This window comes from Mollisia scopiformis (genome assembly GCF_001500285.1).
Source record: "Mollisia scopiformis unplaced genomic scaffold LY89scaffold_16, whole genome shotgun sequence".
NCBI classification, from domain to species: domain Eukaryota; kingdom Fungi; phylum Ascomycota; class Leotiomycetes; order Helotiales; family Mollisiaceae; genus Mollisia; species Mollisia scopiformis.
This window is the reverse complement of record NW_017263596.1, coordinates 478,180-499,638: the sequence shown is the minus strand read 5'-3', so window position 1 is coordinate 499,638 and position 21,459 is coordinate 478,180. Positions and strand designations below refer to the sequence as shown.

General features: G+C 47.0%; 10 protein-coding genes across 10 annotated transcripts; 4 read left to right on the top strand and 6 right to left on the bottom strand.

The window, feature by feature from the left end:
* Positions 1-187: 187 nt before the first annotated feature.
* On the bottom strand, positions 188-1,979 carry LY89DRAFT_698428 (cellulase-domain-containing protein; the record flags this gene model as incomplete). Its single annotated transcript, XM_018216978.1, has 12 exons — positions 188-282; positions 355-396; positions 446-527; positions 580-752; positions 791-887; positions 943-1,032; positions 1,072-1,163; positions 1,214-1,281; positions 1,330-1,526; positions 1,573-1,607; positions 1,655-1,793; positions 1,962-1,979. 12 exons carry the CDS (start codon positions 1,977-1,979, stop codon positions 188-190), a joined length of 1,128 nt encoding a protein of 375 aa, XP_018069165.1.
* A 557-nt stretch (positions 1,980-2,536) lies between these two features.
* Positions 2,537-3,708, bottom strand: LY89DRAFT_588770 (putative lipid phosphate phosphatase 1; the record flags this gene model as incomplete). Its single annotated transcript, XM_018209501.1, has 2 exons — positions 2,537-3,481; positions 3,532-3,708. The coding sequence occupies 2 exons, from the start codon at positions 3,706-3,708 to the stop codon at positions 2,537-2,539; spliced, it is 1,122 nt and encodes a 373-aa protein (XP_018069164.1).
* Positions 3,709-4,361: 653 nt separating this feature from the next.
* On the bottom strand, positions 4,362-7,293 carry LY89DRAFT_720276 (Vid27 family protein). Its single transcript, XM_018218557.1, has 2 exons — positions 7,148-7,293; positions 4,362-7,058 (listed from the first exon to the last, which is right to left on the bottom strand). The coding sequence occupies exons 1-2, from the start codon at positions 7,163-7,165 to the stop codon at positions 4,626-4,628; spliced, it is 2,451 nt and encodes an 816-aa protein (XP_018069163.1). The 5' UTR covers positions 7,166-7,293; the 3' UTR covers positions 4,362-4,625.
* Positions 7,294-7,748: 455 nt separating this feature from the next.
* Positions 7,749-8,795, top strand: LY89DRAFT_122637 (uncharacterized protein). Its single transcript, XM_018205165.1, has one exon. The coding sequence runs from the start codon at positions 7,942-7,944 to the stop codon at positions 8,683-8,685; it is 744 nt and encodes a 247-aa protein (XP_018069162.1). The 5' UTR covers positions 7,749-7,941; the 3' UTR covers positions 8,686-8,795.
* Positions 8,661-9,847, bottom strand: LY89DRAFT_783888 (uncharacterized protein). The gene is made up of 3 exons (XM_018222731.1): positions 9,698-9,847; positions 9,542-9,631; positions 8,661-9,429 (listed from the first exon to the last, which is right to left on the bottom strand). Exons 1-3 carry the CDS (start codon positions 9,814-9,816, stop codon positions 8,907-8,909), a joined length of 732 nt encoding a protein of 243 aa, XP_018069161.1. The 5' UTR covers positions 9,817-9,847; the 3' UTR covers positions 8,661-8,906.
* Positions 9,848-9,998: 151 nt separating this feature from the next.
* LY89DRAFT_708463 (Aldo/keto reductase) lies at positions 9,999-11,531 on the top strand. The gene is made up of 6 exons (XM_018217684.1): positions 9,999-10,246; positions 10,292-10,358; positions 10,408-10,492; positions 10,579-10,834; positions 10,894-11,280; positions 11,328-11,531. The coding sequence occupies exons 1-6, from the start codon at positions 10,159-10,161 to the stop codon at positions 11,465-11,467; spliced, it is 1,023 nt and encodes a 340-aa protein (XP_018069160.1). The 5' UTR covers positions 9,999-10,158; the 3' UTR covers positions 11,468-11,531.
* A 707-nt stretch (positions 11,532-12,238) lies between these two features.
* Positions 12,239-12,973, top strand: LY89DRAFT_649351 (nucleic acid-binding protein). Its single transcript, XM_018212055.1, has 2 exons — positions 12,239-12,437; positions 12,493-12,973. The coding sequence occupies exons 1-2, from the start codon at positions 12,309-12,311 to the stop codon at positions 12,769-12,771; spliced, it is 408 nt and encodes a 135-aa protein (XP_018069159.1). The 5' UTR covers positions 12,239-12,308; the 3' UTR covers positions 12,772-12,973.
* A 22-nt stretch (positions 12,974-12,995) lies between these two features.
* On the bottom strand, positions 12,996-16,005 carry LY89DRAFT_122575 (AAA-domain-containing protein). The gene is made up of 4 exons (XM_018205163.1): positions 15,795-16,005; positions 13,411-15,706; positions 13,127-13,360; positions 12,996-13,096 (listed from the first exon to the last, which is right to left on the bottom strand). The coding sequence occupies exons 1-3, from the start codon at positions 15,882-15,884 to the stop codon at positions 13,140-13,142; spliced, it is 2,607 nt and encodes an 868-aa protein (XP_018069158.1). The 5' UTR covers positions 15,885-16,005; the 3' UTR covers positions 12,996-13,096; positions 13,127-13,139.
* Positions 16,006-16,614: 609 nt separating this feature from the next.
* On the bottom strand, positions 16,615-18,934 carry LY89DRAFT_122628 (uncharacterized protein). Its single transcript, XM_018205164.1, has 3 exons — positions 16,998-18,934; positions 16,829-16,905; positions 16,615-16,765 (listed from the first exon to the last, which is right to left on the bottom strand). The coding sequence occupies exon 1, from the start codon at positions 18,613-18,615 to the stop codon at positions 17,014-17,016; it is 1,602 nt and encodes a 533-aa protein (XP_018069157.1). The 5' UTR covers positions 18,616-18,934; the 3' UTR covers positions 16,615-16,765; positions 16,829-16,905; positions 16,998-17,013.
* LY89DRAFT_122572 (short-chain dehydrogenase) lies at positions 18,935-20,427 on the top strand. The gene has a single exon (XM_018205162.1). The coding sequence runs from the start codon at positions 19,255-19,257 to the stop codon at positions 20,203-20,205; it is 951 nt and encodes a 316-aa protein (XP_018069156.1). The 5' UTR covers positions 18,935-19,254; the 3' UTR covers positions 20,206-20,427.
* The last annotated feature ends 1,032 nt before the right edge of the window (positions 20,428-21,459 follow it).

Genomic DNA, 21,459 nt, shown 5'->3' with positions numbered 1-21,459 from the left:
CCTTGGACAATATGATCACGAGAAAGAGCATTTTTAGATCATCATCATACTGCTAGTCCAACTATTCTCCCAACTTCTGAACAAGTCTATGAGATCGTTTCAAGGCAAATTCGAAAACATTCTTCTAGAATCATAAATAACAATTTCATGATACTGCATTTTCTAGTTTCTCTCTTTTCTCTATTCACTATCCCTTTCGTGCCATGCACGACGAAACCAAAAGCTGATCCACCCACGTTCCGTTTGGAAGAAGATTAGGTGTCTCGCTGAGAACGTAATCCTCTATGTAATATTAGCCACTTACTTCGAATATACTGGTAAGGATGAAACAGTAATATGAAAGGCAAGACTTACGAGCCATTCCACCAGCAGCCCAACCAACATACCCAACATACACTAATCACTATCAGCTCATTTCTTACATTTACACAGTGGGTAGAATTACCATCCGAATTTGCGTTCAAAAATGGGACGACGTTGCACATATATTCCACGCAACTTGCTGTATTTCCACCACCCGTTTCGGTCTTCGCGTCCATCAGTCAGCGATCATCTCCACTGGTAGAATGAGGTATGTACCAAGAAGGCTTGTCGTCCATTGCATCTAAGCCATTGTGCCAATGGCTCGAAGCCCCATGATATAGCATCTGTGGTACAGTCTGGATGCGATCCAGTACCGTCATCGAGGTATTGGTGAACATCGAAAACGAGGTTGGTGTAGGAACCATCAGGATTTGTGACTTGAGTTTTTTCTGTTAGCAATAGCTAGTTCATCCTTAAGGTCGCTTACCAGTAGAGAGTGCTGCTGCCGAGTCTCCTACGAAAGCCCAGACAGCAAGCCAGTCAGTACCGGGTAGGAGAATCATGTTCGATGCACCTGCTGTGCGCTGCGAGATTGTTAGCCAGAATGAAGGCTAAATTGAAGAAGACACATGCAATGACAGTGACAGCAGTTTGGACTGTTTGCGCCCATAGTGTAATGTTTACTGTCGTTGGATTAGCAATGTCACAATCAAATGCGGCGTGTACGTCCTTACCACTTCATGGCTCATTCATGATCCCAAAGATGACTTTTGGTTGGCTAGCATATTTCGCTGCAATATTACCCCACAACTGAGCAAAGATAGCATTGGAAGGTCCTCCTTGTCCAATAATCTCTCCATCTTTGAGATAATTAGTAATTGTGCGATCTAATGAACAGTCAAAAAATCACCAAATCTTCCATAATTGTGGATATCAATGATGCACGAGGCACCAGTTGCAAGACATGCTTGAACGAACCTGATAGTTATTAGTGGCAAGCTGCAATGATTGAGAACGGAGACTCACTGATCATACAAGGCAGTATTTGCTGCATTCAACACACCACTTGCGGTTCCAGCACTATTGATAAGCCACTGCCATCCAACTGGAAGACGGAAAACCCTATAGCCGTCATCATTGACGAAATGAATCATTTGTCCTCCAGCATCGAAATTGGGTTTCATCGGTGATTGAGTAATCGTGATGTCGCATGATCCCTTGTACTGAATTAGCACTGCTGTACAACTTGAGGGCGCACAAGGAGCTTACATCTGTACCACATCCCCAATCAAATCCGGACAAGTCTAGGCAAATTAACTTTGTAGTTTTGGGAAGAAGACTATGAACTTACTAACACCCGCCATTTCCACAGTTCCTGCGCTATTCGGCGGGGCTATTGACGTTGTGCATGTCTTTGTTGTCAGAACCCGAGAGCTTGTCGTGCTGCTGATAACTGTGGTTGGTGCCGCAGAAACTATCGAAGTTACCAACTTGTAGATGAGAATGCCAGAACGCTTCTTATCTGTCAAATCAGAAGGTAACGAATCGGCAGAGGTCGATATACTACTCAAGCCGGTGTTGGAAGGAAGAGACGAGGGAGAAAAGCTCATCGAGCCATCAACAGCCACGAAGCTGCCTAGAATCGATACAAGGCATACCGAAAATCGTAGCATCATGACGGACTGTGCTGATCGGGCCCCGCTACACAATCGTAAACTTTGTGAGAAGAGGATATTTTCTCATGAGATGGGGTGCAAAAGCTCCTTCCGCTGGAGTGGGCTTTTGTCTTCAAACGTGTGGCTACTGAAATTTACTCAAGTCAAGACTGTGCTCACTCGGGTTCTGGATCTAGAAGCTTGCTTTGTCTCAAAGTGAGACTTGAAAAGGGAAACTTCGCACGCTCTGGAATTTGCGACTAGACATGGACAATCAAATCCTCAACGATACATGTTTGAGAGGCGCTATTGAGCAGCAGTCTGGTCAAAACACATTAAGGAAAATTCACATCATCATTTTTAGATAGAGTTGTTCATTTGCAATACCTGCCCCTCGTGGATATTTGTAATATGAGACAAATTATGGGTATTCTCAGGTCACTTGTAAGACACCAGCTCCAAGACATATCTTGATGAGAAATCATATGCGAGAAACCTTTTGTACATAAGTCGCAAGGCTGTGTCCACCTCGCTCCCTTCGCCCTAAAGTTCGCCGATATCGCAACTCCCAGAATGCTTCAGACCATATTTTCAGCGCCATGATGCCCGTGGTGATGTGTTGATGGAAGTGGCTTTCGAGAAGGGCTGTTTGAATAACCACTGCCACTAGGAGCAACGCCACCATTGTAATTGCCGTGACCAAGAACGTTCTTCTCATTCATATGGCCATTGCCCATACCCCAACCAACTTGACGAGTAAAGACGGCATTCTCGAGTTCGGCTCCAGCACCTGGGAAGGGTACCGCTCTGTTCAATGGAATGTGGTTGGTTCGCCAGTCCCAAATTGAAGCATACACCATCCTGTACGAACTAAATGCCATGACGGTGCCAATGATAGCACCGGCAAGACAGTCGTACCAATTGTGATACTCGTCTATGGTCAATGCACCTGCGATCAAGATAGCACCAAGGATAGGTGCATATGTTGCAATCAACTTCCACATTGCTGGGTGATAGTTTGACCAGACCTTGAGCTTTGCGTTGAGATAAAGGTAGAGGAAGACGAAGCCGGCGAAGGCAGCAGTCGAGTGACCTGATGGGAACGACTCGAGAGAGTCATCAATCTCATCCGGATCGCCAGTGCATATTGTTCGATCATACATAATCTGTCTCAGCCCATTGCCAGTCTCTTGTGCTGTAATGGCAGGAATGTCCGGCTTACAAACAGTGAGGAAGTGTGGTCGCAGACCACCAATGAGCCATTTCAAGAACACTTGAAAGACTGCAGCAGTGATCAAAGAGTATAGAAGACCGATGACGCCGTTGTTGACATCCCAAAATGATCGAATTCGAATTTGGCAGATGAGGATGACAGCGATCGGGACGAGAGAGCCGAGAAGCGCTGCAGCCCAAATAGGTACGATCTCGTTCCGCATTGGGTAGGCAAATTGAGGATATACTATCTCGCAATCTTGGAAGAACACAGGAAATGACCTCGATGGTGCTGGATGTGCCTCATAGACCTAAACAAAGTGTTAGATTACAAAGAGATAGAAACAGCCAAACAACTTACTCCAAGACCGATCACGCCCATAATGACCATAGTGACGATATCGAGCCATGTCACCTTCAACCATTGACCAAAGGATGGCCTGGTGTTCATGTTCATAACCATCGGTCCTCTCTTCTCCCGTCGATGAGTGGTTCGTTGCGTGGGTTCATCCCGCTGACGGCGTTTGAAGAAATTCATCTCGAAATCCTTTCGAAGAGAAGGCAAGATCGCAGACAAAGTGTTACGATATGCTTTGAGAAGAAGAATAGAAGTAAGTACGAGATTCTCAAGCAAAGTAATCAGAGCAGATTGAAGAGTTCGTGCTGAAAGATAAAGGTCTTCTTTGTTGACACGCACGGTAAAGCAAGCAATCACTCGACCAACCCACGTCATTATCTAAAATCAAGGAACATCGCGTGTCCGATCCTCGATCATCACGATCTCTACATCATAAAAGTGATGAGAAACAGTTCAAACGGATCACGGGAAATCTCAACGCTTCACTTAACCTGAGTACACCTACAGCAGAATATGAAGATATATTGGAAATAAGGGTATTTGCTCCGAAGAAGCCGCTGAAAGCCCCATGAGGAAGCAATTGACCACTTAGCGCCAAGAAGGAGGTCACTGAAGACAGAATCTTGGCAATCTTGGCTTTTGGGGTCAAGGGTAGGATGGCACTAACCAGCTTAGGAGTGGAGTATATCTATCGGCTTGGCAAATACACAAGCATCACTAGCCATCAAACGAAGGCTTGAGACTTTCGTAAACTAAGAGGGAGTAATCGAAATGACTTTCAGAGATTCGGGACATTAAGACAAGAAATCGTTTGTCCCAAACAGATTTTGACCCTTCAAGTGTGGAGGAAGGTATGGTGCTTCCACATAGTTCTAAAAAGTCAAGGGGTATTGGTATTCTGCTAAGTACATGAAGTGCAAATAAAAGCTGACATGCTCAGCGCACTGAATGTCGCTTCTTCACCGTCGCCCGCCAAAGAAACCTTTACCCATCCCACTACGGCGACAAATTCTGTCAACGTTCTACCCGCGCCCAGCAAGCATTAACTAAACCCAAAACGCCTCCATCGTAAAGTCGTAAAAGGATAAAAAGCCGGATCAGTAAGGAGAGTTAACCACATCATCTTTGCCAAGCTTGTATCTGGCACTGTCCCGATTGCCAATACGTCCTGCTTCACTTTTTCTCCCACCGAAGCTTCCACCACCAATTCTGGCTGGTGTTGCAATACTCTCTCGTGTCGGCTTCTTGAAAGATTGCTTCGCGACCATGTTGACTTCATTTGGCAGCGCAACGATGACATTCTTATCGCTGCCATACTTGAAATTGTCGGCCTTAACTTCCTCGGCGTATCGCTTGATGGTATATGGATCTTTGTTGCCTCTCAAAACCTTCTTCAAGTTCCAGGTGACGATGAATGGACCGGTGGCAGTGATGATCGAGGTCTCAGTAAGGCCTTCGCCTGTGTTGAAACGGGCAGGTGTAAACGAAAGAGGGATGCCAGTCTCGTGTTGGAATTGTGCAACGTGAGAGGGTGTCAGACCAAGACGACGGGGCTGAGGCTTGGAATCCTTCCCGAATGATTTCTCGAAACCAAGCTTGCCCTCGTTTTTGCCTTCCTTCTGCATTGCGTCAATGAGAAGTAGGTAGGTTCTGCACGTAGCAAGAACCCAACGGCCATCAGCGCTGACATCAAGACCAATGATTGGGTCACCAAGAGCTGGAATGTGCGTCTTGGCGTTGATACCGAGTCTGTCGAACATGCGAATGTCACCTTTGTTGCTGGCGACCGCGATATAGCCTTTGTCGGTTGTGGCCGCAGCTGAGAAGTCATTCTTCGAGATATATTGCTTGAGCTCCGAATCCACAAGCTTATTCCCAGCCAGTCGAGGATCAATTCTGTAGAGAGCATTTCTTGATAGACCAAGGAAGGTCTGTTCGCCAGTCATCTGAGCGAATTTGCTCTCAGGTGCGAAGGTATTGACTGGTATATCATCGTGAACTTTCCATTCATCAACGATTTTGCCATACTCCAAGTCCATGCGATACAACGAGTTAGGATTTGCCTCGTTCTGCAAAATCATGTTGGTATCCTCTGCATGGAGCATAACCTTTTTAGGACTGAACAGCTTTCCACTTGGAGTTTCGACTTTCGAGATATTGGTAGAGAATTCAAGGTTGTTGTTAGGCGTATGCTTGAACACACCAATCTTCGAGCCTCGAACAACAAACGACCGATCGTGCTTATAGCCAACAGCTAATTGGGAGTTGACATTGCCATCATCGTCCCGTGTGACAACATCATCCTCTTCCTCATCGCTGTCATAGTGTTCGCTCTTTTGTCCATCATCTTCTGGTTCCTCTACCTCATATTCTTCCTCCTCTTCTTCTGCTCCAGGAGCATCTTCCATTGTTAAATCCTGGAAAGCCTCAAGGACATAGTCTCGCTCATCTGCCTTGTTCTTGAGCCACTTCTGCTCGTTGAGCTGCTCCCATAAGGCTTGCATGAGACCCTCCTGGAATCGAGTTTCCGTCTCCTGGTCCTTGAATCGAAGCAGCCAGGAATATGCATCACCCGTTGGTGCGTACGCGTTGAAGATGAAGGATAGATACTCGAAGTTAAATACAGGATTAATGTCTGCAATAACCTCTTGACCAAGCCAGTCTCTTTTGTCGCTCGAGATCTGAAGATAGTATTGCCAGTTCCCAACCTCGTAAACGGTAGCCTTGACGCTGGGATCTTGAAGAATGAACGCACCCGATTGAAAGTCGAACAAGTGTAGTTCGGCCCTTTCCTCCGTAAGAACGGAACGTGATTCTGGGTGGTCAGCTACTGGAGGTGCTTCCGTAGGTCCTTCTTCACGAACAGGAGTCTTCTTTGAAGACTTTGTTGGCGTGTCTTGTCGCTTCAAAGCAGAGTTGGCAGTCGACCTGGTTGCAGGCATAGTTGCAACAGGAGAGAGCGCTGTTGGGCTGTGTGTTGGACTTGCTCTTGGTATCGGATCTTCTCTCTCGAAAGCAAACTCTGCAAGATCTTGCTCAGTAGCGGTCTGATGGTTCTTTCTGTGCTTTCGCTCGTATTGACAATGAACAGCGGTAATTTCGAAGGTTTGAACTTGTCCTACATCGATCGAATCGTCGCAGACGAATTCGTAGAGGTCTCCAGTGTCTCCACTTAGATCTCTCCAAGCTAGAACCTTCTCTCCGGTAGCTTCTCGAAATTCTGTTCTAAAATGCAGGCTTTCGTCGAGCAGGAATGTCTTCTCGTCTCGATCCCCAGCTAAGGCAGCAATATCGGCGTCCTCTCCTTCTTCGTCGTCCAACAGGTCTTCTTCGCCTTCCTCGTATGCTCGTTGAATAACCAGTTGGTACTGGAAGTCCTGGTTTGTCCGACGGATTCTTGCTGCGCAATCTTTGAAGATCAACTCGGAGTAGCCCTTCGGAGAGAGAGGTCGTACGAGATAGAGCTGGCCTTGAGGTAATTCTATGAGAGTTTGCTTGGAAGCGTCCCCTCCAAAAATGAAGTTACCAACCTAGAATATTTTAGTAAATGTTGCAAACGCAGTCGCGCTTGCTTTTCTCAACGCGACGAGGGGTCGAATAAGCAAAGGTTTTTACTTACGTTCCTGAGCACAAACATCTCGGTGTGTGGCAGAAGCACTACGCAATAGATTCGACTTAAATGCACTGATTTATGCTTGGAATATCAAATGCTTCCTGAGATGTGAAGAGAAAGAGGGTTGTTTCATTGAAATCCAGAACATCAAGGAATCTTGCTTGTTGGAGGGGTTCGTCATAAATCCACGCTAGGCAGGCACCAGCACAGCCACTGTGGCGAGCTGCTCATGAGATAGTCACATGATTCTGGAGCATGTGACTCTGTCACGTTACCTCCTTAACTACCTACCCTAGGTCAGTTGGTATACTAATCTACCCGTAGTTCGATTCACAATCTAAATACTGTATTTCAGCTCGATCTTATTATATGTCACTTCCATTTACGCTTTCATCATCGAAAGTTCAACTTCTAACTGCGCGTCTACCATTTCTCTCATCTCACCAGTCCCGACTTATTCTTGGCATAATCCCAGACTCCGACATGGACTACTTCACCAAACGATGCGCCGGCTTTCGACAGCGATTCCGTCGGCATCCCGCTATCCAAGGATCTAATATCCGGAAAGACTTCCTTTTGGCCTAGCTTCCAACTGAGGTACTGCAACAAATTGCCGACTTCCTCCCTCCTGCATCAGCAGCATCGTTTTCTCTTTCTTGTCGATACATCCACCTCTCGATCGGAAGCTCGTACCTCGAAATCTAGCTACCTCCAAAGAAGACAGGGTAGCCTTTCTAAACGCTTTGGAGCATGATCTTCGAGACTTTATCGCTTGCAAATCTTGCGGAAAGCTCCATAGCATGCAAAATGCTAAGACTTACGTGGGGAGATATTCCTGTTCAGACGAAGAAGCCTATTGCGTTTGGGAAGGCTTCAAGGCATTCGTGACATCGCATATCTCCCAAGATTTCAGCACTACCATTTTTAAGATGGCAATGAAGCGTTGTCTCGATTTTGGTCATGATCGTCAAACCAAGAAGCTTTTGAAGCTTCTGGCAGGAGGAAAGCGCACATACTCACGGGGTACAATGCGTGTAACGGAGGAGTCAGAATGCGACATCGAGAACGGTTCTCTCATCGCCGTCCAACACATAGCTTATCATGGCAAGTGTGCAGGGTTTTTCGAGGAGCATCCACTCGTCTACTGGATGTGCCCGCATCTTGAATGCTATGTAAAGGAGTTGCCCACTCTATTCATAAAAGCAATGCGAGGTCTCCCACATGATGTCAAGTGGTCAACGCCCCTACACCTTGATGGAAGTACGGGCACAAAGAAGAAATGGTGGGGTTCTTGCTCGAAAATCCAGAAGTGCCAATACTGCCGGACCGTATATAAGGCCGCTTATGAGCACGACGCTGATTGTAATATCGAGTTTACACTAGATATCTGTAAAGATCTTGGGCCGGGCCCTGAAGGCAAGGAATGGGAAGCGCACGCGACTCAATGGCGCTTTCCGCTGACTGACCCCTATTCAATCACAAGCACCAAAGAAAGGATATACGTTCCGAAGTGGACGCTGCAACACAGTGATTTCGACATCTAATGTCTATCATATCTTAAAACATATATAGTAAGAATATAGCTAGACTATAACAGTACTTGCTGCTACAGTATCGGTAATGACGGACCTAGGACATTCCCTTGAAAACTTCGCATCAGGAGCATGTGTCTCTTGGCATGAGAGTTGATGCATCCAGAAGCAAAGGTGAATGGTGACCCCCATTTCCTCTCGCTTAAGGCAGCAAAGTACCCCCAATAGCCTGTCTATAATGACTCTCTGCTTTTTGATTCCAAAGCCTCGCGAAGGAAATTGGCTACTATTGCCATATCCTCTTCTGATTCTGGTATGTTATGTCCGCCTCCATGTTTCAATGTCCTGGGATCACGACAAACACTCTTCAACGTCTCGCTTCTCTCAATCCTGACAACATGATCTTGCTCGCCCATAATATGCAACGTCGGAACTTCAATGCCATGTTCATAAACGCTGTCATACTGCGCAAACCTCGCTTTGAAGCCAGAGAAGTAGACTCCGACTCTGGGAAGTCCCTGTTGCTGCGGGAGATGCTGCCTCAGGTGGTGGCCCCGTTGTTTCTCATGAAGCAGCGAAGTCAGAAATCCAGCGAAACAGGCCCCTTGACTGAAGCCCCAGATAGCATGCACTGGACCGGACTTCTCAATGAGCCTGCCGATGTATTCAAGGCTCTTCTCGAGACCTTGGAATCCACCCAGGTCATTCGTGGCAGGGTTGGGGTCTTTAGCGAACCACCAAGCGCGATGTCCAGATCTGAAATGCGATTAGTTCTGTTGCTACGAGAGGAAATGAATTTGACAGAGGTGAAATATAGTCAGGAAGGTACTTATCAACGTGACCTTAGGTTGAAAGAAAAGCTGCTTACGTTGAATTTGCAGCGACGAAGTCTATCCAGAGCCTAATTTTTGCCAATTCGGAAGGACTTCCATCTGCTAGATCGACCTTATAAGGGCCACTAGAGGATCCATTAGCAATTTGTATCTTTTCAGGGTATTGGTATGGATGTGCTGATGGTACTTACTCTGGAAAGATGAACTCAAACTCGGATGAGAACTGACTTGTGATATTGCGAACCTGGTGTTTGTGGACATTGCCATTGGATGTGAAGCCGTGAAGGCAAAGTATGCGTAGTTTACTCATGTTGTCTTTGCTTAGCTGATCTTGAGCAGCGAGAAGTCCAGTGATTCTCCCGACGTCCTGAAAATGCCTCGGTGCAAATTTGCCGAGATGCACGAAAGTCTGCTTTTACATCATTGGTCTTTTTAGCGGTCCCCTATTGAAAATGTGAGATTCTCCGATTGGCTGTTGTTCAACACTTTCCGACTACATCATCGCAGGTGGATCTCTTTCTTTAAGTCGGTAGTTTATTGTTCCATGATTACCAAGTTTCCACTATTCCCGGAATAATTCTCAGAAAAGCCTGCAAATAAAGCACTTTGAAAATTCCCAAAAAGATAACGACAATTCTACAATATTTCCAAGATGGCTCTCCCCACACATTTTCAACTCAAGGCTGCTGGTGGCAAAATCGTTGACATTCCAGCCGTTGGTTTCGGTACCTGGGCAGACAGTAGGTGGTTACCCAATATTTCGATGCGTATGCTAACAATGACAGGTGAAGCAAGTTGGTGCAAAGATGCTGTCCTGGCCGCTTTGAAAGCTGGATATCGTCATCTAGATTGGTGCGATTCTCCTGATCAGCGGATTAGTTCCTTGTTGATTGAAACTCAGTGCTTGGGCCTATGGTGTCAATAAAGAGATTGGTCAAGCCATTCGTGAATCAGGAATTCCGAGGGAGGAAATTTTCGTCACAAGTGTTAGTCAAAACTTCTTGTCACGCCGCTTCTATTTCTTGTTCCAGGCATATTGTGAGTGATCGAAACGAAGCTGACCTTTTCCAAGAAATTCTGGCCGCACTTTGCGGCACCAGAGAATGTTGAGCTATGTCTTGATCTCGTCTTGAAGGAAATGGAACTCGATTACGTTGATTTATGGCTCGCTCATTGGCCCTATGCTGCGAAGCCAATCTCCAGAGAAGCTTTAGAGAAAGCTGTAGGTGGTCCAACGAAGACTGATGAGGAGAAAGGCGAAACGGACGATAACGGAAAGCCTGCCATTGACTGGGAGCACTCATCAGCGAGAATTGCCAAAGCAGCAGGTAAGCAGCAACTTCATGATTAGGACTTGGCAATTACGGATCACTGATGAAATATTAAGGTAAGCAGGGGAGCTTCGCCCCAACGTGGGCAGCAATGGAAGCTCTGGTGACCAAGTGTAAGGCACGAACGATTGGTGTCTCGAACTTCTCCATCACCGATATCAAGGATCTCTTGCCTCATGTCAAAGACGTTCCTATCTCATGCAATCAAATTGAGGTCCACCCATGGCTCCCTCAAAATGAGCTCGTATCCTTTGCGAAGGAGAACGGCATTTTGACCTCGTGCTATTCGCCATTCGCAGGACAGAAAGAAGACGGCGCAACCCTTCTAAAGGATTCTACTGTCATTAAGCTTGCCAAGAAAAATGAGATGGATGTGGGGCAGTTATTGCAAAGTTGGGCTGTGCAGAGAGGCACTTCCCCGTTGGGAAAGAGTTCAACTCCAGGTATGCTAATTTTGAAATAATTGTGAGACTTCACTGACGAAGTCCAGCTCGTATCCAGTCAAATATCAAGATTAGAAAGCTTGCAGACGAAGATATGAAAGCGTTGGATGCTTTGGCTTTGCCAGATGGCCAAGGACGAACAGTTGATTTTACAGAAGACTGGGGAGTTCAGCTTTGGGAGAATTAGACTAACAAGACTTTGATCTCAATGTGTTGCCATCTTCACATATCCTGCAATAATTAAATAAGACAATGAATGATGTACAGCCACCGTCTCGCGTTCCTCAAGTAGCGTATGTATTTCTCCCAATCCCACATCCCTGGGCAATGCTCCAACATTGCATACAAAAAGGGAAAGAACGACATACTTGGCAGATTTGCGACGCGCAACAAAACCATTCAAAGTCCGAAAAGAGCAGGTGCAATACACCTTCGAAAAGTGCGATGTGCAACATAAATGAAGAAACTCCAAGATAGACTTTATAGACCAACTAGACAAAGCCTCTTGGCACCCTTGATGTTATCTCCCACTCTGTTTATTGAAACCTTCATCTCTTGACATTGCTTTCACTATCGCAATCCATATGCTCTTCGACAAAAGAGGAATAAGACTTAAAGTTAAGTTTGCCTAGATAGAAGATTAAGTAAGAGAGACAACAAAGAATAGATATAGATACCAAGAAATTCAAGTCAACATTTCGCAACTCAATTTCCGAGGGCTGTGAGAGAGGGTGTCTTTTGGAAGAACAGACTGAACTCCCGCGGCACGAGTATATCCTCGAGGCTAGGCTGAGCACAATTAAATGTCATCAAACTTCGACGATACATACGAAATGACATCCACAAGAAACAAGGAGAGAAAAGAAGGGTTGGCTACCTACGAACATGCGTCTCAGTCACGTGCAGATATCCGGAACGGAAAAACCCTCGGCTCCCCAGCTCAAAAAGTCGTCTCAATCATCACCAGTAATTCTCCAGCCCAGCTCCAGTCTCCCAATCCCTCCCATCCATTACCACACCTCGCAGAGATGTCAACCCAAAAACTAGCAGCCTCCGCCTCCCGGCAAATAAACGCCGTCGTCGTCTCCGCGGGCCTCATGTCCAAAACCGTCAAAGTACGAATCGGCCAACAAAAATGGAACGCCCACATCAGAAAAGTACATCCCTCCCCTTCCCCTTCCCCATAAATCTCACTAAGTCTTCTTCTCACAGCATTTCAACCGGTCCTCTCACCTGCTAGTCCACGACCCAGCCTCCTCGTTACGAATCGGCGACATCATCAGTATTTCGCCAGGGTGGAGAGCCAGCAAGAATGTGCACCATGTGGTGAATTCGATATTGGCGCCGTTTGGGGAGCCGATTGAGGCGCGGCCGAAGGTGCCGAGTGAGGAGGAGAGGTTGGCGATGAGGGAGGAGAAGAGGGCGAGGAAGGATGAGAGGAGGATGGTTGCTAGAATGGGTGAGCCTGTTGAGAAGGAAGGTGAGGCGTGAGAGTGTGGTGATTCCCACGGACGGGAAGCGTATGAGTGTGAGGAACGAAAGAGTGGCGTTTGGTGGGATTATATTGTATATCATATGTATATTTGTGCGATGGGAAAGCATTGCTGGGCGCAGGACATCTGGAGAGTGTACTATACCACAAAACACAATTCTGCACTAATCACCTCTAGACGAAAGACAAGGTGGACTTTTGTTTGGTATGAGATTACGGTCGAATCTCATTGCATTGCTATTGTGCTGACGATATCATATCCCATTTCCAAGCACCTAGGCATGATGCTCCCCGCCCATTTCTCGCCCGTTCTCAACCAACCATGTCCCAAACCAGAGCCGTAGAAGACAATATGACCCAAACAGACCTAACCACCCCGTTCACCAAATTCCTTTGCCCAATCCTCAAACTCCTTGAGACCTTGTTTACTAACACTAGGTCTGATATTGACCAAACTAGCCTCGAAATCGCAGAACTGTATTGGTCGGATTTCGTCCATAGACATTTGAAGTAGAGCTTCGCCTAGTGAGCGAAGTGGGCCCATTGCTGCATCTTTAGCCAGAGCTGTGATATCGGATCCTGAGAAGCCTGCACAATAGTTAGATATAATTCAAGCGGCGATAGGCAATGGTACGTACCATCAGTTAGCTCAACTAAGCTCTGAATATCCTCCTCATCTAGGCTGTGTTTCTGATGTCCCAATAGTGTCCGTAGTTGAGTGGCCCTGGTCTCATCTTCCGGTAAGGGTATATATTGTCTTCTCACGAATCGTCTCCTAGCAGCTTCATCGATCGCCCACGGCAAATTGGTAGCAGCCAAGACAAGTACTCGACTCGCATCGCCTCTCTCCTTCTCCTTTTCGCTTTGCTCGCGACCGGCCGCTGCACGTTGGAGGTCACTCCACTGAATTAAGAATTCTGTCTTGATCCGTCGAGTAGACTCATGCTCACCAGAGCCAGATCTCGAAGATAGAAGAGAATCGATCTCATCCACAAAAATGATACTCGGCGCTAGAGCCTTTGCAAGCTGAAACAATGCCCGAACTAGTTTCTCTGACTCTCCCAGGTACTTGCTAGTCAGACTGCTTGCCGATATGGAGAAAAATGTGGATCTTGACTCCGTGGCTACAGCTCTTGCTAACATTGTTTTGCCGGTACCAGGAGGACCAAACAAGAGCATTCCTCTGGCTGGTTCACGAAGTCCCATGAACAAATCCGGTCGAAGGAATGGATAAACTACTGCCTCTTTCAGAGCTTTCTTGGCAATATCCAGGCCGGCAACATCATCCCAGTGGACTTCGTCACCTTGAACCACGATTTCATTGAAAATCTGCTTGGCGGCTCCTTCATCCACACCCTTGGGCAAATTTTTCATGAGATGCTGGACCTTCGCTTCCCAGGCAGTTCGAACTGGATCATCTTCCTTTTCGGAATCTCCTGAGGTGGGCGTTGTTGGATCTGCAAGAAGTTCTTTCTCCTTCTGCTTTTGCTTGACCTTCTTCTTTGGCTTTGGCGCATTGGCACCACTGCTATTTGTATCATCATCAATGCTTAGAGAAGATTCTTCCTCATTCTTCGGCTTCTTCACTTCTCGTCGCTGGGTCCTTCTCTCAATATCTTTCTCAGTATGGCGATCACGATGTCGGGGAGTTGAACTATTAGCTGTGATTGGTTTTCGTGAAATCTTTGCGGTAGAACCCTCGGCCTCGGCCCCCTCTCTGGTAGCTGTCTTCCTCCGCAAAGGAAGATCCGCGTTCGACTTGCCCTTCTTTGCAGATGTCTCCGGGTACTCTTTGAAGTAGGTAGGATAGGAGACAGGTTCAAGCTTCGTCTGTGACCGTGAATGTGGGGGTGGCGTAGGTGGTGTTTTTCTCTGCTTTGGCAAGATAGATTCTGCGGTAGATGGACTTGGAGGATCAAGATCTATCAAATCTTGCACTGCTGAAGGGGTAAGCATTGATCCAGCAACAGCACCTGGCTGGCCTGGGTCAGTTGGAGGAAATGGATAGCCATTCGAGCGACCTAAAGATCCTGAATATGGTCCCGATAACAGATCTGGGGGAGTTGGGACTTTCGGGTGGGAATGCACCAACGTTCTAGTAGGCTTGTCGTATACGATATTCTGCGATGATCCTGGTATTACTGGTAGCGGGTCACTGACACTGGTCTGACGACCAGAATCTGTAAGGGTTGTCGAGCTGTCGTCCAGGTCTGCATCAAGGCTTCGTCCGAGCCGATCTCTGCTATTTCTCCCCGCAGACTGCCATGCCAATGAAGCAGCCTTATTTGTGACAGGATTCTCTCTTCTAGCTCCAGATGCTCTTGACGGTCTTGGACTTGGCTTCCTCCCATGTTTGTCTCCAGATCTCAAAGTATGAAGCATTGTTCTCCCCTTTTCAGGACTAGGACTCCTGGACGATTTTTTCATAGGAGGGGCGAGGGTAGCAGAAAATGTCGGTGTGAACGATGAGGCAGGGTATATCGGCGAATATGTGCTGGATTCTGCTCTACTGCCAACGACAGCTCTTTCTGAACTGTTCTTCATCAACAAGGCTGGCCGTTGGGGCAGAGGTGGAGGAGTCGGTCTCGAAAGATCGGGAAAGTTGACAGCAGGAATTGTGCCTTCTCCAATGTAACCTGTATCACTGCGCTCGGCATCTGAACTGTGTCTCGGTGTTTTTGATGCTGTCTTCGTGATCTTCCCATTCGAGCCCTCAGGTGCGTCACCGGCAGCCTTCTCTTGCCGTGATTGTTTCAATGCTTGCAATAAGTCGACACGTTCTTTACACTGTAGTTCCATCTCTCGCAGACTGTTCATGAGTGCCTTCTCGGTTTCGGAGCGTGGAATATACCCTGCTGGTACGAGGTAGGCATTGTGATAATAAATCTGGTCGAGAGCTGAGCGCCATTTTCGTAAAGCCTCTGCTTCATTGTTCTAAGGTGAAACTGCGATTAGCAGATGCTCAAGAATATCAAATGCAATACCGTTTCGTTTCCAATGTGCCCACGTAAAGCATACACACCTTGTTCTCAAAGTATACGGCAGTCGAGCATATCAAATAGCATTCATCGTACGTCTTCTGCAGGGAGGACGAGGTCTTGTTTCGCATCATTGCGCCGGAGGGGAGAAGCCCTTAGGAAGGTCATGAATATGACTTCTAGAGATGTAAACTTTTCGATGTCGTTGAGTTTGTTTCTCTTGTCGTTGCTGATCATGTGCGTCCTTGGTTGTTCCTTGACGAACGAGGCTCGTGCTACGTAACAGCCGGCGACCCCACTAACCTGATGTCCAGGTGAAGCTTTCTTTCTTGGGGCGATGTATTTGATGTGGAGGTTTGATATGTTCTGAGATCGTCCTATATCTTCTGATATTGTTTGCAGTCTCGATCTGGTATCCTCGCGGGCTTACGATACGAACAGGGCGAAGCTGGATTTCCACAGGTGGGATTTAGTGTTTCTAGTGGTTGATCTTTGCCGTCGAGGGGCTGAGTGGCTTGCGAAGAACCAGCCTCATCATCATGGTCACCAGCTTGACTGGAAAAGGAAACCCTTTCGCTACGAACAATCAACAATAAAGACTCACGGCACGCGACGCACATTGGGTGAATTACGCTGGGTTTCGCTTCCTGACAGTGTCTGCTCTCTGCAGTACATAATGACCCAGGATGGATAGGTCTTTCTTGAACTCACGGGAAAGAAGCATTTTTTGCCTGCATCCCTCAGTTAGCGAGTCGAGTTGGCAGCTTGGGGCTGAATGCTGCCAGGCTTCGAGCGGATGGCTTACAGCCTCACTGAAATGAAGACAAAAGCGGTCTGTAACACGAAGCTGTCTTTCGTGGAAGAAATTTTGTTGCGCTCGTTCCTCTTGCCTTCGTTGTTCTTCTCATTTTTACTTTACATGTATCCTTCATGATCATTGGTATTATTCGCTCTAGTGAGCTGTCTGTATGGATCCGTTCTCTGCATTTGGTCTCGCTACCTATATTGCGCAATTCTTTCAACCTCAGTGGTGGCCTCATCTCCATGTCGCTTGAATACTATAGCCATTGGGACCTACAATCCAATTAAGTCTGCGAGGAAGCCGTCCAACGCCTCACTAGCTTGACGAACGATGTAAAGAGTTCATTCAGCGATCTCGAAAGGTTAGCTCGATTTTCATCGATTTCCAAAGCTCTTCATGCTACAAAAAACATATCAACTTAGGGGACAAACTGTTTCCTACTGACCTTTGTGGATGGCCCATTATACCGCACGCGGGCCCGGTGGACCACGAACAACAGCAACTTGGACACAATCCATACTAATCCCAATCTCTTCAATAGGCCACTTCACAGCCTCTACCCACTTTGGATCCAGACAACCCAAGACGTTCTCGAACAGACTCGTTGCTCTCCCATCGAAATACCAATTACCTTCGAGTCTCTTCAGCAACACGCAATAGTGTGCAAGTAGAACCAACGCTCCAGGGTGTTGCGCTTTCAGCAATTGCAGGTACTCGGACGTAACACACATTGGCCAAATCCTCAGCGCATCCCACGTCGAGAAGGTAACACCAACCGCTGCATTCAAAAAAGCAAGACCTAATAATCGAGCAGTTTCTGTGTATATCTTCTTCTCGTCTTCAGACCAACCATTTTCCTCTTCATCTGATGGAATAAATGACAATAAATTGTCCACAAGAGGTGTCTTCGCATCAACTTCCAGCACTGGAATATCCCATGCCGAAGCAAGAGATTTGACAGGCCCAGCTTCCAAGTCGTCCCACACATGGCAAAGCAAACCACACCCGGCCCTCAAGAAATGAAGCCATATCGGTGATCCATCGTTGGTAGGTCCAACGATGAACAGCCGCTCGTCCTGCGACTCTGAAGCGAGGCAGTACAAGACCAGGAGGTGAGAGAACATGAACACAGCGTGGCTGTTTTCCGGAGTTACGTCTGCTATCTTGGTCCGATATACAGGAATAGCAGCATCTTGGTGGCTTGTGGCGGAAAGCAGATAGTCGTTATACAGGGGTGAGCTGTTTGGCGTCACATATGCGAGGTGCAGAGCGGAAATGGCGAGAATTCCATGGTGCAGGAACGGGTTTGATTGAGCTAATTTCGGGACCGCATCCTGCCAGAGTCTTAAAGTGGCTGCATCTGTCGCTATCGTTGCAGCAGTATGGTTGAGATAGTGTTGGAGCAGTAAAGAGTCATTATCGTTCAACGAGACGTGAATGTCGGCTATCGACTGGACGAGTATATCCTCTGATATAGCTTCTATCCATGAGGCATCCATCTCGGAATGCACACCTGTGAGGCCTTTTGAAGCGACTTTCTCGCCTCGACACTTTCCATTTGGACAATTCGGGAGCCATGGCTCTTCCCCAAGATCAAATTTGTCTTCCTCGGGTCCAGAGAAATACCTAAGTAGATTCCCTCGAAAGAAAGTCTGCAACCTTGCCTCGGTCCAATCACCATCCTTTCCATCTCCTTGCCGCCCATGCTCTCCTACCCAATGACTCCTCATCCTCTTCTCACTTACACATAAATGTCCACATCCAGTTTGCTCACAGCGTAGACCATCCAAAACAGGCAAGCCCGGAATGGGAAATTGCTGAATAGGTGATTGAAACACTTCTTCCGGCGAAGCTAAGGAGAGTTTAGATACATATTCGGTGAAGGGGCGCCGACGGGAGCGTTTGATTAGGTGAATTTCTTTCAGATGCCGGTCTATGCCTGATGGTTGGATCGCGTATTTGCAACTTGTACAGAGGAGAATACGGTAGGCAGGGTTGTACTCAAGGAGTTCTGAAGGAAGGGGATCGGGACCAGCATCGACTTCTACACGAGGACGTCCCATTGCTAGAGTGAGGGTGAAAATTGTTGTAAAGAGGAACGGCAGGTGAGGTTTCAGTGGAGATATTGATGGAATAGAGTCGAGAGGAGGTGGTAAGGAGTAGCGAGTCCGAATGAGGCTTGGCGTGACGCTTACAATCCCTCGCGAGCGAAGTGAACCTTCTCTCTCTTCTTCTTGAACAGCCCACGATCAAATGTTTATGGAGATTTCCAAACTCCGTCCCTCATCGGGTCAATTGACTGGCCGAACCCATGGATCGGTGGATTGCTCTTCCGCCTCATTCTGCCTTCATTGTGAGTTGTATCGGTGGTGTTGCAAGGGGTTGGAACGGCACCGTCGATTTTTGCGTCTATGCTTTTTCATTGGTCGGAAAAGAGGGGCGTGCAGATGGCAGACATCAGTTGATAGTCAAGAGCTTCTGTTATTGACGACGCGTTTTCGCAGCCTGCTTTCTTTTATTTCCTTCTTCATCTTTGCTATAAATGACTGCAAATACCCATCCTGCACCATTCCGTACCTTGAGTTGATAACTTTCATTGCGAGTCTTCGTCTGCAGCCCTACAGAGCCCTCCTTGAACCTTGAAATACATTTTTCCATTTATCTACTCCTTTCACGAAGTTTTGAGTTCTAGTCTCGTCGATATGTCCTATAAGAACACCGTCCTCGTCACGGGCGGAACTGTAGGCCTAGGTTACTACGCAGCTCTGGAAATCGCCCGCAAGCATCCTGAATATCTTGTCGTCGTCGCCTCGAGGACTGACGCTCATTCCGCCGCTACAACAATCAACAGCACTCTCCGCCAAAAGAATTGCCTTTTCATGCCTCTCGACCTTGGCTCCTTTGCTAAAATCCGCTCCTTCGTCAACGTCTGGGAAAGCAAGAAATATCCACCCATCATCGCCTTACTTCTGAACGCTGGTCTCCAATTCCCAGGAGAAATGCATTGGACAGAAGATGGAATCGAGGCTACCTTTGGAGTTAATCATGTTGGCCACGCTCTACTATTCCATCTCCTCGTCCCATTCATGACCAAGAATGCCCGAATCGTCGTCACTGCCAGCGGAACTCACGACCCTGCGCAAAAAAGTGGCATGCCGGACGCTACATACATTACTGCAGAAGACGTCGCACACCCCGAGCCCGGATCCGATAAGGGGAACGGTCGCCTACACTACTCGACCAGCAAGCTGACGAATATACTCTGGACATATGCGCTCAACCGTCGCTTCGCGGCTCTGGGCCAGCATATGACGGTCATTGCATTCGACCCGGGACTCATGCCCGGCACGGGGCTGGCGAGAGAATATCCTCCTATTTTGAGGTTCATCTGGAATCATGTCGGGCCGAGGCTTTTGTGGTTGCTGAGGCGGTTGGTGACGCCTAATACTCACACGCCGCAAGAGTCTGGAGCGAGCCTGGCGTGGGCGGCTGTTGATAATATGGAGACGGGTGTGTATTTTGAGGGGAGGAAGAAGATTCCTAGTAGTGTCGTTAGTTATGAGGAGCCGAAACAGGAGGATTTGTGGGAGTGGACGGTTAAGACTGTGTCGACGAGTGAGGAGGAGAGGAAGAAGTTTGATATTGGGAAGTGAGTATCACCGGGACTTGAGGCTGTGTGGATCGTTGGCGTTTTCTTTCTGTATGATAATCTTTGCTGCTTGTTGTCGTTTCCGTCGACTTCATTCACTCTACCTTTGACGTCATGTTCTAGTCTAATTTATTTTCGTTGCACATCGCATAGCAGAACCACCTTCCTATGGACCATGCTATCGGGAATATCAACTTAAGAAGTCTTAAATGTTAGGTTCCATGGACAGACAATGAATATTTTTGTTGCACATCGCATTTTTCAAACATGCCTTTCTCCTTCTCTTTTTGGACCACAAGGACTGACTGTGCTTTCAAAAAGAAGCAAAAATAAGACCCTCCTGTAACATATTGATAACATCAAGCCCTCAGGAAAGGACTTGGATCTTACCCAAGCCCACATGGACCATCTTGTATGCCAATCGCTGGATCTTGTTGCCACAATAACTCATGCAACTCTATACAGACCCTTTCAGAATTGGCTCTATTTGGGTTAGCTGCTTTTCCCTTCGCTCTTTCCTCTTTCACCAGCTTGAAGATTCTTGTTGCACGTCGCAAAGATATCTCTTCCCCGTAGAAAATCAGCTGGTTTCTACTGTTATTCTGATTGTTGGACGGCTCCTTCCTCTTTTATGAAAGTGAAAGGAACTTGTTGATGTTTGTAATAATTTTACAGTTTTAGAAAAAATTTGTTGCACAACGCATTTTGAATGCCCGTAGAAAATCAGCTGATTTCTACCATTATTCTAATTGTTAGACAGCTCCTTCCTCTTTTGTGAAAGTGAAGGGAGCTCGTTGATGTCTGTGATGGTTTTAGAGTTTTAGAAAAACAATTTGTTGCATGTCGCATTTTGAGTACCTGCTCCCCGTGGAAAATCAGCTGATTTTTACTATTGATTTGGTTGTTGGACGGCTCCTTCCTCTTTTGTGAAAGGAAAGGGACTCTTTAATGTCTGTGGTGGTTTTAGCTTTCCAGGGAAATTTTGTTGCACGTCGCATTTTGTATGTCTTCCCCGTAGAAAATCCCGTGGAAAATCAGGTGATTTTTACTATTATTTTGGTTGTTGGACAGCTCTTGCCTCTCGTCTGAAGGGAAAGAGAGTTCTTTAATGTCTGTGATGATTTTAGTTGTTTTATTTGTTTTTGTTGCATGTCGCACTTTTTTTATGGCAACTCGCTCTTTCCTCTTTGGGAATTCGGTCTTGTGAACGTTTGGAGGCCTTGATCAATGAAGTTGACTTTGAATTTGAGGCTCCGGT